Source organism: Narcine bancroftii, chromosome 1 (genome assembly GCF_036971445.1).
Source record: "Narcine bancroftii isolate sNarBan1 chromosome 1, sNarBan1.hap1, whole genome shotgun sequence".
Taxonomy (NCBI): domain Eukaryota; kingdom Metazoa; phylum Chordata; class Chondrichthyes; order Torpediniformes; family Narcinidae; genus Narcine; species Narcine bancroftii.
In genome coordinates this window covers 477,270,225-477,284,333 of record NC_091469.1, presented here as the reverse complement: position 1 = coordinate 477,284,333, position 14,109 = coordinate 477,270,225, and the positions used below count along the sequence as shown (strand labels likewise).

Genomic DNA, 14,109 nt, shown 5'->3' with positions numbered 1-14,109 from the left:
GCCGTGCCCACAGGAAAAGGAATCTCAGGGTAATATGTGATGTCATGTATGTACTCTGACAATAAATCTGAAATCTTAATTATTTGGTTTCTTTTTTCCAGTTCTTTTCCATGCTGAGGCTCAATCATATCTGGTGGAATGGGGCCTCAAGGCAGAAACAGAACAAGTCACTGTCTGCATCGATATTACACCTGTAAACCAGCTCTTTAGAAAATAAGACTCTAGCAGATAAATTTCAAAAAGCTTCAGACATTAAAAGTCACACGAGGGAACAGATATTTATCTGGAAAGGATCTACATTTGTGTTTGGGATGAAAGTAGCAAAATTGCTACTTTCAAAGAGAGTTTCGTTATTGAAGTAATAAAGATGTGAGAAATGGAACCCAAAAGTAATCTTTAAATATAATGAACAATAACTGCTGAGAATTATTTTTCCACATGGAATATCCAATACATGTTCAAGAGAAACCTCATAACAGTAGAAATATTAGAAACATACACAAATGAGAAAACAATTTGATAAGGCAAGAGAACTGAATAAAGAAAGAAATCCATATGGAATTTAAATAGATATAGGCAAATAAGTCTGAAGAGACTTAATTATCAGTTAAACACTATGTAAGTCTTATGTGGTAAATAAAGAAAATATCATTAAACAAAATTAAACGTTGGATGACTTTACAAACAGAAATACTTCAAAAAGGTCAACAGAATCCACCTGTGCTACATGTTCTACATTACATTGATAAGAGGTAAAAGACAGGATTCTGCTGACACTGTGGTGAAGTGAAAAAACACACAAATGGTGGAGAAACTCAGCAGGCCAAACAGTGCCTTTATGTAGCAAAGGTGAAGATACATCACCAACGTTTTGGGCTTGAACTCTTCATCAAGGTGTCAGGGAACATGAGAGATGTCCGAACAAAAGGGGGAAGGGGGAGGAGGGGGTGGTCAAGGCTGGAGATGATAGGTGGGGGCGACGAGTCTAGGCTAGGTGCAGAGAGAGAAAGGAAGTAGGAACTGGAAAAATTAGTTGGGGGGGCGGGGGGTGGGGGAGAAGAAAGGCAAGCTGATTAGTGGATGCAGTGAACTCAATGTTCATGGCTTGGTGGTTGGAGAGTTCCCAGACGAAAAATGAGGTATTGTTCCTCCAATCTGTGGGTGGTCAGCGTGGGGTAATGGGAAAAGCCATGGACAGACATGTGAGTTTGAGAGTGTGGCTCAGAATTGAAATGGTTAGCTACGGGGAGGTCGCTTTTGTTGTGGATGGAGGGGAGGTGCTGGGTGAAGCAATCTCCTAATCTGCGACTGGTCTCTCCAATGTAGAGAGGGCCACAGAGGGTGCACCGGATGCAGTAAATGAGTTCTTTGGAGGTACAGGTGAAGTGCTTTACCTGAAAGGTCTGCTTGGGATCTCAGACCATGGTGAGGAAGGAGGTGTGCGTGCAGGTATTACAACCTCCCATGACCACAGTGGAAGGTGCCGGTGTGGGGCGGGGAGGGAAGAGTGCACGAGGGAGTCACGGAGGGAGTTGTCCCTATGGAAGGTTGAGGGGGGAGGATGAAAAATGTGTCTGATGATAGGGTCCTGTAGTAAGTGCCGGAAATTCTGACAGATAATGTGTTGGATGCAGAGGTTGGTGGGGTGGTAGGTGAGGACAAGGGGGATTCTATGCTTATTGTTTCTAGGGGTGGCTATGGCAGATGAGTGGGGAATGGAGGAGATGCGGGTGAGGGTCGAGTTAATCGTGGTGGAGGGGAAGCCACATTTGTGAAAGAAGGCAGACATTTCAGAGCCTCTGGACTGGAAACCCTCATCTTGGGAGCAGATGCGGTGGAGATGGAGTAATTGAGAGAAGGGAATGGAGTCCTTGCAGGGGATAGGGTGTGAGGACAGGGTGTGAGAGTAAGAGGGTTTGTAATAAATGTCAGTGTAGAGTCTGTCTCCTGAGATGGAGACAGAGAGATCCAGAAAAGGGAAGTGTGTCATCGGAGATGGACCAGATGAGTTTGAGGTCCATCTGGAAACTGGCCATGAAATTGATGAGCTGATCATGGATGCATGAGGCCGTCCCGATGAAGTCGTCGATATACCGGAGGAAGAGTTGGGGAGTCTTGCCTGTGTAGACTTGGAGCACGTTTTGCTCCATGCGGGTACCCATGGCTACACCTTTAATCTGGAGGTAGTGGGATGAGTTAAAGGAAAAATTGTTAAGGGTGAGGACAAGTTCTGCCAGGCCGAGAAGGGTGGTGGTGGAAGGTAACTGCTCAAGTCTGAGGTCCAGGAAAAAGTGAAATGCTTTAAGGCCTTCTGTGTGGGGAATGGAATCTTAAGTCTTGGAGGAGGTGGAGAGAATGTGAGGTGTCGCAGATGTAGGGGGGAGGGATTGAACAAGGGAAGAAAAGATGGAGTCAAGGTAAGATGAAATTAGTTCCATGGGGCAAGAGCAAGCAGAGACAATGGGTTTGCCCAGATAGTTAGGTGTATGTTTCTTGGGTAGAAGGTAGAAGCGGGCGGTGCAAGCATGGGAAACTGAAAGGTTGGTGGTTTTGGGGGAGGTGCTCAGAGTTGAAGAGGTGAGAGATGGTGTTGGAGACGGTGACTTGATGGGTGATGGTGGGGTCCTGTTGGAGACCTGTTGTTGGCCTCAGCCAGGTAGAGGTCAGTGCACCAGACTTCAACAGCACCACCCTTGTCTGTGGGTTTGATAGTGAGGTTAAGGTTGTTGTGGATAGAGTGGAGGGCAGAGCATTCTGAGGAGGTGAGGTTGGAGCAGGGGTTAATGTGGCTGCTGGCCAGGAGGAACAAGTCTTGAAGCAGGTGAAAATGTCTTGGGAAGGTGTTGGAGAGTTGTGGCCAAAGTAGTGGGCTTGGAGTCGGAGGCGACGGAAGAAGTGTTCAGCATCACGGCGTGCACAGAACTCGTTGAAGTGTGGACGGAGGGGGACGAAGGTGAGAACTCTGCGGAGGATAAAGCGTTCCACCTCCAAGAAGGGAAGGTCAGAGAAGATGATAAAAACGAGGCAAGGGTTAGAGTGGGAGTTGGTGTGGTGGAGGGTGTTGGGGGGAGTGTTGGAGAGATCAGAGGATGGAGAAGGGAAGTGGGGGAGGTTGGAGAGGGCAGGAGTGTTGGGGGGATTGGAAGGTTGGAGAAGTTGAGAGGGTGAAGATAAGGGAAGTGCCTTGGAGGAGGATCGGGGAGGGAGAGAAGGGTAAGAGGAGTGGCCTGATTTGGGGGGGGGGGGGGGAAGAGAAAGAGGGTAGGTAGATGGAGGGCGGGGGGTAGAGGGGGAGGAGTAGCGGCAGGGGTTAGTTGAGCAGGATCCAATAGAGAGATCAGGGCTCCAGATTTAGTCAGTGTCGGAAGCCACGTGGGACGAGTCAGCAAGGAAGGCTCTAGCATCTTCTACAGGTCCAGTCCTGGAGTTGGCAGCGGTAGCATCAGGAACTGTGGTGAGTAGGAGGTCAGAGCCAAGGTTGGGTTGGGCGGCAGTTGCGTGCGGAACTCTGTCAGGTTGGCAACGGGGCCCCAATACCAGTAGGAGATGGCATCTGCGACTCCAGTGAGTAGGGTGGTGGTGTGGGTGGCTGTGGCAATGGGAGCTCCGTGGAGTAGGCAGCCGGGGTCTGGGCAGCGGTCATGGGAGCTCCATTGCATGGGTGTCCAAGGCCTGGGTTTCGGTCCGAGGCCACGGTGATGGGAGCTCCGTGGTTGAGGTAGCCGGCCGGGGTCCGAGTCCAGGTTGGTGGCAATGGTGGTGGGAGCTCTGTAGGGCAGGCGACTGGGGCCAAGATGGGGATCCATGTGGAGGGTTGCAGATGCTGCAGTTTCCAGGGAGGCGAGCTTACGATGGATGCCAGGCGAGTGTGGAACCAGTCGTTGAACGCATGGATCCGCCAGTGGATGTAGTACTCCACTAATAACTCGGCCCTCACCCACATCTCCTCCATTTCCTGCTAATCTGCCCTAGCCCTCCTGCCCCTAGAAGCAATAAACACAGATTCCCCTCATCCTCACCTACCACCCCACCAGCCTCCGCATCCCTCAGCCTTCTGTAGGGACAACTCCCTCTATGAGTCCCTTGTGCATTCTTCCCTCGCCACCCATCGCCCCCCCCCGGCACCTTCCACTATGGTCGTAGGAGGTGTAATACCTGTACTCACACCTCCTCCCTCACCACAGTATGAGGTCCCAAACAGACCTTTCAGGTGTACACCTTCACCTGTACCTCCAAAGAACTCATTTACTGCATCCGGTGCACCCTCTTTGGCCTTCTCTATATTGGAGAGACTGGTCACAGATTAGGAGATTGCTTTGCCCAGCACTTCCTCTCTGTCCGCCACAAAAGCGACCTTCCCGTGGCCAACCATTACAATTCTGAGCCACACTCTCAAGTTCACATGTCTGTCCATGGCCTTTCCCATAACCCCACGTTGACCACCCAAAGATTGGAGGAACAAGACCTCATTTTTTGTCTGGGCACTCTCCAACCCCCAAGCCATGAACATTGAGCTCAATGCATTCGACTAATCAGCTTGCCTTCTCCACCCACCCCCCCTTTAACTAGTTATTCCAGTTCCTATTTCCTTTCTCTCTCCCCCTAGCATTGACTCTCCCCCCCCACCTATCATCTCCCCTCCTCACCATCCCCTTCTCCCCCCTTTTATTCGGATATCTCTCATGTTCCCCCACACCTTGATGAAGGGCTCAAAAGATGGTGATGTATCTTCACCTTTGCTACATAAAGGCACTATTTGACCTGCAGAGTTTCTCCAGCATTTGTGTTTTTTTTCTCCTTGGTATGAGCTCTGTATTTGAGCACGTTAGCTAATATGCACACAGAACCCGTGCTTTTATTTGTTCAAAATTAAAAGTCTGATAAAAGGTAGGGATAAGAAAAGGTAGGAGTTCAATCAGCTGAACAGCAATGTTTTTTGACCAGTTGTATTCTTGGGCATACAGTAATGATTATTGCAAAATAAGAATGAATAAATGAGAAACAAAAATCATTCTACTCCCTACATTATAGAAACAGCAAAGCCAAATAAAAATATCAAAGGAATTTTTAGAAAAGTAAATAATATGAATTACCACTTTGACGCTCCAAATGGTGTTCTGATGTTGCTTTGTTTTTACCATATTCTCCCGAAATTCATAACTGTTTGCAGCCCAGGAAGGGGAACTCATAGTATTTGTCGCCCATATGCCCTAGGATGTGGTAGGTGAAAAAAATTGTAATTGGGGAAACCCCAGCAAAATAAACTTAAATGTAAAACATGACTAATATGTTAATACAAAATAAAAGCCCAACAGAATTTTTGTTTGCAAAATAATACTTTAAAAAATGAAACCACACAGGGAAAAGGAATTAAAATTGCTGCCTGCCAAATAATGTGCCGTATTACTTCTGCAAACTCTGCTAGCAAAGAAAATTTAGAATAGTCCCACCCTAAACAATCAGGTTTTCTGCATGAAAATCAGATCCACTAGCTTTTTATTAAAAAAGTCATTAATTACAGGTAATTCAAATAAATAAAAACTTATCCCTAGAAATTCTGGTAAATGTATTACATGTCTAGTTTGGAATGCACATATAAGGTTACATTTTTTTTTAAAAACACTTATCAATATAATATTTGGTATAAATGGAATTGCTAAATTGAACAGCAAGGAAAACATAATCCTTATACCTTATGTTTCAGGTACATTCTTGGTAATTTACCATTTCTTTTATGGAACTCCCATTTCATCTAATAGATACAGTATTTGGGGATAAATGGCAAATTGATTGGCAGTTATGGAAAGTTTGGCACGTGCCAATCTAAGCATTTTCAAAAATGCACACAACTTTTCAACAAGATAATGCATTTATCGACCAGAATGTGGACTGTATACAAACTGTTTACAATACAATCTCTTTTTGAGGGTAATTGCTGGCATTCCTTCACTGAAAGAGTATTGTCAGGATGCACATTTTACACTTCCATCAAAAAAGAAACAACTTTCCTTTAACCCAAATCTAATTCACGTGGACATTCGTATAACTATAAGTGCTTGTCATCCGAAAACTGGGAATTAATGCACAGGAAATGGTAGCTTCACATTTAGAATTTAAACATCCACAGGAATTATACAATTAACAATTTTCTTCAAACTAAAGTAATTAAATCAAATTCTCTGCCAATTGAGGCATTTGGTTGGATATTTGCCTATTTATCTCATTACTGGGTATCATTATCTACTGCACTTTCCTATATTTCAACAATGGATGTACTTCAAAGTCATTTCATCTTTTTTAAAAAAAAAGGTTCAGTACACATCCCAAAATAACATCAAACAAACGATGTTCTATTCTACCATTAGTTTTCTTAACAACATTCTGTTTGCTCCAGTTCATTTCCCAGAGCAAGCTACCACATTTATTGAAATCCATCTCAATTTCTCTACATTTTTGGCTAGGTATAGATGGTTTTCAAATATCCATGTACAGGGCACATCCTGCAAGGTTATTAAATTTAAATTAAATCTAAATTTTTTAACTTTAAATTTAGACACACAGCACTGTTATAGGGGCCCTTCCTACCCCAATTAACCTACAACCCCCCCCCCACAAGTTTTGAAAGGTGGGAGGAAACGGATGCAGACACAGGAAGAATGTACAAGCTCCTTACAGTCAGTGCCAGATTTGAACCCGGTTGCGATAACCACACTGCATCATTGGTAAAACTACCCAAACTAGTCTTTGCAGAATAAACTAAAATTACAATTGCTAATATAAAGTCATTGATTTGTTTCTCTCTCTCTCTCTCTCTCTCTCTCTCATCAAATGATGCCTGGCCTAAGTATTTCTTCTTTTACTCTCCTAGTTTTATTTTTGTCTGAAAGAGTTATCTGAAATAATCACGGTGGATGATTATTTCAACTAGACTAAGTTGTAACTTGGTTATTGACACGATTAGTCATTAAACCAATTACTGAACCAAATAAAGCAAAAGTAGAACTGAAAGCACAGGACTGATTGATTAAGTAAGTAAAAACCCATGGGATCCGAGGGAAAGTGGCAAAGAGGATTACAAACGAGTTAAATAGCAAAGAAACAAGCACTAACAAATGACAGTAATTTTAATGAACAGACTCAACATGAAGCCCTTGGTTTTCTTGATGTTTTCTTTCTTTGGCTTGGCTTCGCGGACGAAGATTTATGGAGGGGGTAAAAAGTCCACGTCAGCTGCAGGCTCGTTTGTGGCTGACCAGTCCGATGCGGGACAGGCAGACACGATTGCAGCGGTTGCAAGGGAAAATTGGTTGGTTGGGGTTGGGTGTTGGGTTTTTCCTCCTTTGCCTTTTGTCAGTGAGGTGGGCTCTGCGGTCTTCTTCAAAGGAGGCTGCTGCCCGCCAAACTGTGAGGCGCCAAGATGCACGGTTTGAGGCGTTATCAGCCCACTGGCGGTGGTCAATGTGGCAGGCACCAAGAGATTTCTTTAGGCAGTCCTTGTACCTTTTCTTTGGTGCACCTCTGTCACGGTGGCCAGTGGAGAGCTCGCCATATAATACGATCTTGGGAAGGCGATGGTCCTCCATTCTGGAGACGTGACCCATCCAGCGCAGCTGGATCTTCAGCAGCGTGGACTCGATGCTGTCGACCTCTGCCATCTCGAGTACCTCGACGTTAGGGGTGTGAGCGCTCCAATGGATGTTGAGGATGGAGCGGAGACAACGCTGGTGGAAGCGTTCTAGGAGCCGTAGGTGGTGCCGGTAGAGGACCCATGATTCGGAGCCGAACAGGAGTGTGGGTATGACAACGGCTCTGTATACGCTTATCTTTGTGAGGTTTTTCAGTTGGTTGTTTTTCCAGACTCTTTTGTGTAGTCTTCCAAAGGCGCTATTTGCCTTTCTTGATGTACATACAAAGTATCTGACCATAAATACAAAAGCTTGTTAATGAGACCAAGGTTGGTGGAGTGGTCGATATATGAGGAATAAAGACCCAGAAAGGGAATGGTTGAGTTTAAAAATGGTATATGTAAACCTGTCTGGGGGGGGGGGGGCTACGTCATTTGGGGAGGGTAAGCAAGGCAATGAGAAACACACCAAGTGGAAGGATACCAAAAATAGAGTAATAGCAGGATCTTGCTGCGCACATCCACAAATTGATGAAGATTGCAGAGCAAGTGGGTAAGGTGCTCAAGGAGGAATAGGTGCCAAGTACTAATGTTTGCTTTTACGATGAAATTATAATGGGTTTTTGCTTTTAGGAAAATTGCCTCCAATAGTCGTCAAGGGGTCTTCACTTGACAAATTTTTGGTTTAGGAACGGTTTCTCTGGAACGTTCTACCTTAGTAAAGTGGGGTACATGCAAAAGGAACCACAAAACTAAAATTTGTAGGTAATCTTCAAGCAGCAGAATCAGGAAAGAATGCAATTCTATAAGACAACTATATCTTTCCTTAATAATTCAATATTGGCTCAGTTATGAAATGAACAGATTATTGGGGAACAATAATCCACTAACGGGGTCATATAGTTTTGCAAAGTCAAAAAGGGAGGGGGGGGGAGAGAGAGAGCATGCGCGCAGCTGGGAGAGGAAAATCCCCATTTTGAAGACGGGTTGAAGCCCTTGTGGTCCATACAAGAGAAGAGGACTGGCTTCCTAATGTTTCACTTGAAATAGGGAAACAAAAAAGAACTCTGTGGTGACCTGAAAGAAAGAGGTTTTCATCTGGAAAACCCTGATGGTGCATGTTTCTTCGGCAAGACACTGACGTGGCTGATTAGAAGATATCAGTTTGTGTCCAGCGAACAACAAATCTCTCTGAAAACTGGCAGGAACCTTCCTGAGTGGTAACAATTTACTTTTCAAACACCAAAGCCTGGTGAACTTTATAAATGTTAAATCCTGTGTACAGTATAAGAATTGCCTGAACTTGGAAGGTTGAGAAGTGAGATTGGACTGTGAATCAAAGAACGTTTCTAAACTTACACACACATTACATACACGTGTGCTTAGAATTAGAAGGGGGTTAAGTAAATTAAGAGTAATAAGTTAGAGTTTGATCCTGTTTTCATGTTTAGAGATAATTAAAAGCAACCTTTGTTTAAGTTAACATTTGTCTCAGTGAATATCTATTGCTGTTGGGTTTTGGGGTCCTCTGGGCTCATAACAGAAGTGAAATACTAAAATTTATGTTTTTCAAGGAGGATTCAAGGAGCTCAATATTTTTTCTATTCTATTGGGCCTTTTTAAAAGGTAGGAAGACTACCATTCAACTCAGATAAAAATACAAAGAAAGCTATTCAAGAGTGAGAAGGAAATGATTCTATAGAGCAAAAAAAAACAATTAATTGTTTTTTCTTTTTAGCAGTGTTTAGACAAATAAAACATTAAGTTAGCACAAGGCTATTATAGTACCAATGTCCTGAGTTTTAATCTGGTGCCATCTATCAGGAGTTTGCACATTCTCCCTGCCATCTGCGTGGATTTCCCCCAGGTGCTCCGGTTTCCTCCACATTCTAAAGAAGTATGGGATTTGTTGAACAATTGGACACATGGGTGTAAATAGGCTGAGCAGGATTGTGGGCTGCAAGGGCCTGCTACTGTGCTGTATTTCTCAATTTATCTTGAGGGGTCATGCAGTTTTGCAAACAGAGAGAAAACTTCCATGGGGGGGGGGGGTGAAAAGAGATGGAGAGTATTCTGCAGCAGTTGTGGTGAAGGGTGCAAGATGGCAGACCTGTTGCATGACCCTATTTTGAGTTCTGAGTTCAACCTATTCTAAATCTCTGTTGTCAATTGCAGAGGTTGTGGCTGGTTATTGCGTTTCTCCTGAAATAGGGGAAAAAAGAAGAACTCTTTGTAGTAACCTGGAAGACGAGGTTATCTTTTGGAAAAACGCAAGAGGAGGCAAGTTTCTTCGGTTAGACACTTCAGTTGCTGATTGAAGGAGATCATTTTGTGTGTCCGATGAACAACGAATATCTCTCTGAAACTAACAAAGACCTTCCTGAGCAGTAGCAAGTTAAACACCAGAGCCTGGTGAATATAATAAATGTTTAATTGTGTGCAAATTGGAAGATAGCTTGATACCAGTGAACTTGGAAAAGTGAAAAGTGAATGATTGTACAGTGAAAAAGAACTTTCTTGAACACATAAACATTACATACACTTGGGCTTCGAATTAGCAGGTTAAGTTAATAGCAATGTTACAAAGTCCAGAGGACTCCAAAAAGCAGCAGCAAAAGATATGCCCCACAACACAGGGTTACTTAAACAAAAGTAGTATTTAATTATTTTTTGAACAAGAAAACATAATTAAACTTTAACATTACTTAACCTAACTATTTAATCCCCTTCTAATTCTAATCGCACGTGTATGTAATGTGTGTGTTCGTTCAAAAAATTATTTGGTTCACAGTCTAATCTCACTTCTCATTCCTCCAAGTTTACTGGTTGCAGGCAATCCTTATACTGTGCACAAAATTTAACATTTATAAAGTTCACCAGGCTTTAGTGTTTGAAACGTAAATGGTTACCGCTCAGGAAGGTTCTTGTTGGGTTTTCAGAGAGAGATTTGTTGTTCAAGGACATCCACAATTCCACTCCAGTGTCTTGCTGACGAAACTTGCCCCATCAGGGTTCTCCAGATAATCTCATTCTTTCAGGTCATCACAGAGTTCCTTTCTGTTTCTCTAATTCCAAGTGAAACATTAGACAGCCAGTCCTCTTCTCTTGTATGAACCACAAGGGCTTCAACTGGGGCTTCACTCTGGGGCTTCTTGGCAGCTTGTCCTGTTCCAGTCCCAGCAACGTCTCGCCAGCTGACACTGTCAAGTGATCTCTGATTGTGTGTGTGTCTCTCTCTCTCTCTCTCACATAGAGACAGAGAGAAAGCCTGTTTGACTCTCTCTGCTTGCAAAACCACATGACCCTCTTACAACAGTAAGTCTCCTGCAGACAATAGCGGAGCCAACCTCCTCTTACATCTGTTGCTTTTGGGTAAACAACAATCTATCAGAGAAGTCTCTTGAGCACTCTTAAATGCTCTTGCAAAAAGGTGTGAGAAACCACTATGTCTAGCATAGCTCCAGTATTTCAAATAAGAACTGTTTTAATGTGTTTGCATGTGACCTACTTTAACAAACATCTCCCAAAAAACATTTCTATATACTCTGTCACAAATGGCACATGGTAAAATGAAGTGATTATTTGACAGAAAGACTCACGTGAGGAATTTTAAGACAGGAAATAAGGTGTTAATTTTGTTCCTAATACATGACAATCCTCTTAGAGCAAAATCTTCTGGACCATACAAAGTAAAAATCAAAATTGAATGATGTTAACTATGTGATAAACATTTCAGATTGTAGGAATAAAACCCAGGTTTGTCATCTCAACATGTTTAAACCTTACTATGAGAAAAATGGTAGTGGAGAACAGTCTGCATCAGAGGTGTTAATTGTTGACAGGGTCGAGGAAGTTATGGATCATAAGATTACGGAAAGAGAATCTTGTGAGGGTTACCTTAAAAAAAAAATAGTTCCTGTGTGTCTAACTCAACAATTTAAAAAAAAACGGAGGAAAAGTCAGGCCATCTTAACCCACAAGAACAAAAGCAGTTGAAACAGTTGCTTTTGAAATATGCAAATTTCTTTCCTGATGTGCCAAAAAGAACATCAGCGATCTGTCATGATATGGATATAGGAGAAATGAGTCCCATAAAACAACACCCCTATCGAATAAATATTGAAAAGACTAAAATAATCGATCAGGAGGTAGAATACATGTTGGAAAATGATATTATTACACCTTTGAACTCAAATTGAAGTTCTCCTTGTATTCTGGTACCGAAAACAGATGAAACAGTTAGATTCTGTACAGATTACAGGAGGTTAATGCAGTAACCAAAACAGATGTTTATCCTATTCCTAGAATTGATGATTGAATTGATAAAATCGGGAAAGTTAAATTTCTTACTAAGGTGGATCTTTTGAAGGGTTACTGGTGTATGCCACTAACAGGGAGGGGAAGGGATATTTCTGTATTTGTGATACCATTATGCTTGCACAAATATAATGTGTAACCTTTTGGCATGAAAAATGCCCCAACGACATTCCAAAGGATGATAAATTCTGAAATTTAAGGTTTAAAACATACAATGCTTATATTGATGACTTAGTCACAAAAAGTGACATATGGGAAGAACATCTGATGGAATTGGAAAAATTGTTTGCAAGATTATCCGAAACAAACTTAACTCAATTTAGCTAAAAGTGAATGTGGACATGTTGTTCTGACATTATTTAGGACATGTAGTTGGTCAGGGCAAAGTTGCGCCTATTCAAGCGAAAGTGCAGTCGATTTCTGAATTCCCTATTCCAAATGGTAAGAAAGCAGTGAGATGGTTTTTAGAAATGGCAGGATATTATAGGAAGTTTTGCAAGAATTTTGCAGAAATTGCTCTTCCTTTATCTGATCTTTTGAAGGGAGAGAAATTTGCGTCGACAAAATCTTTTTTATAGAATTAAAGGAGATGCTGTGCCACAACACTGTTTTAAAATCTCTTGATTTTGACAAACCATTTTCTTTAGCAATGGATGTCAGTGAGGAAGCAGGAGTGTAGAGTTGTTACAAAAACATGATGAAATTTACCATCCACTAGCCTACTTAAAAAAAAATTCAATGTTCATAAAAGGAAGTATTCCACTATTAGGAAGGAACTGGGTGGGGGGGTGGGGGGGCAGAGCATAATGGTGTGGGGAGATGGGGGGGCAGAGCGTAATGGTGTAGGGGAAGGAGGTGGACTTACAATTCTCCCGGTGGATGAAAATATAAAGCCAGATTTAAAAATTGATATTTAAAATATATAAAAATCCTCTGGAACCTACCTGGAAGCTGTTGAATATGGCAGCTAAAGGAAGGAAAGCAGCAAGAGGTAAGAAAATTGTAAGTAAAGATAAGAAGTTGGAGCCTTAGCCTCAAGTTCCAAAGCCCCCTGACTACTCGAGCAATGATGGCTTATTTTCAACTGAAGCCAGCGCCAACTCCCGTGGATATTGGGGAAGATGGCACTGGATCGATCCAGATCTCCCCTGAAGAATATACTAACCTTGTGTGCATGCACAAAAGTTTACTTCCATGCATGCCTGAAGAAGAAGAATATGCTTTGGAATGGTCGTTCCACAGCACCATTTCCAGTATTGCTGGTGGAGTGAAGGAACTGCAGACAGATTATCAGATATGCCTGAGATGTCAGGAGTACCTGCAGTTTTGACATCTGGTGATCAAGAGAAGAAGGGAGATCAAGAAGAATCAGATCAAGATGAAAATGACGAAGAAGATCGAGAAGTAATACCGGGGGCTTTGAGTCTTGGGGAAAAAAAAACACCAAATATGTAAGATCTTTATATATGGGCCAATATCAAGTTAAAGATGTTAGATCTGACATGAAGGAGGTTAAAAGAGGGAGGAGTCACGTGATGGAGTAGTGGCCGGACGGTGAACTCCAGCCCTCTCCAGAAAAGTCGGGAAAAACAAAGGAAAACACAAAGGCACAGAAATAAAAGTTACAGAAAAGTGTGTATAAAGGTGGAAAGAAGATGGCGACAAAAAAAGAAAAATCGAAAGCAACGGTAAGAGAGGAAGAGAAGACAAAGGAGGAAAAAGGTGAAGGCCTTACCTGTCCGAAGAGGCCCGCTGCGGAGAGAGAAACCCGCTCCCTCAGGTCGGTAAATAATGGACTACAAAAATGGCTCGCTGAGCCGAGTAAAAGTGCGCAACCGCGCATGCGCGAGGAATCGCACATGCGCGATGCGAATGAAAAAAAAACACACCGACGGGAGGGGGGACCAGCTGGGGAGTCGATCTCCACAGCCGGCAACGACAGCTGCAGAACACCTGCAGCAAGAAGAGACCACAGAAGACAATAGAAACAAGAAAGAAGAGAAGGAAAGGGCACCAAAGAAACAACAGATGGCCAACCCAGAGGAAGAAGAAGAGGAAGAGTACAGGGAAATAGAAGAAGAAAAGAAAGGCAAGGTAAAGGATATACTTTCTCTTATTAAAGGATACATGGAGTCATTTAAAGAATGGCAAACACAGGAATTTAATGA

At 42.8% G+C, this 14,109-nt stretch overlaps 1 protein-coding gene across 19 annotated transcripts in view; it reads right to left on the bottom strand.

The window, feature by feature from the left end:
• Positions 1–14,109, bottom strand: part of kmt2ca (lysine (K)-specific methyltransferase 2Ca) — a 495,715-nt gene that overhangs the window by 191,427 nt on the left and 290,179 nt on the right. For 17 of the 19 annotated variants that reach the window (XM_069914823.1, XM_069914812.1, XM_069914813.1 and 14 more), the window contains one exon: positions 5,094–5,210. The exons of the other annotated variants lie outside the window; for them this stretch is intronic. In XM_069914823.1, coding sequence (XP_069770924.1) covers positions 5,094–5,210 — 117 coding nt within the window. The remainder of the gene's footprint in view (positions 1–5,093; positions 5,211–14,109) is intronic. 19 annotated transcript variants of the gene reach the window in all.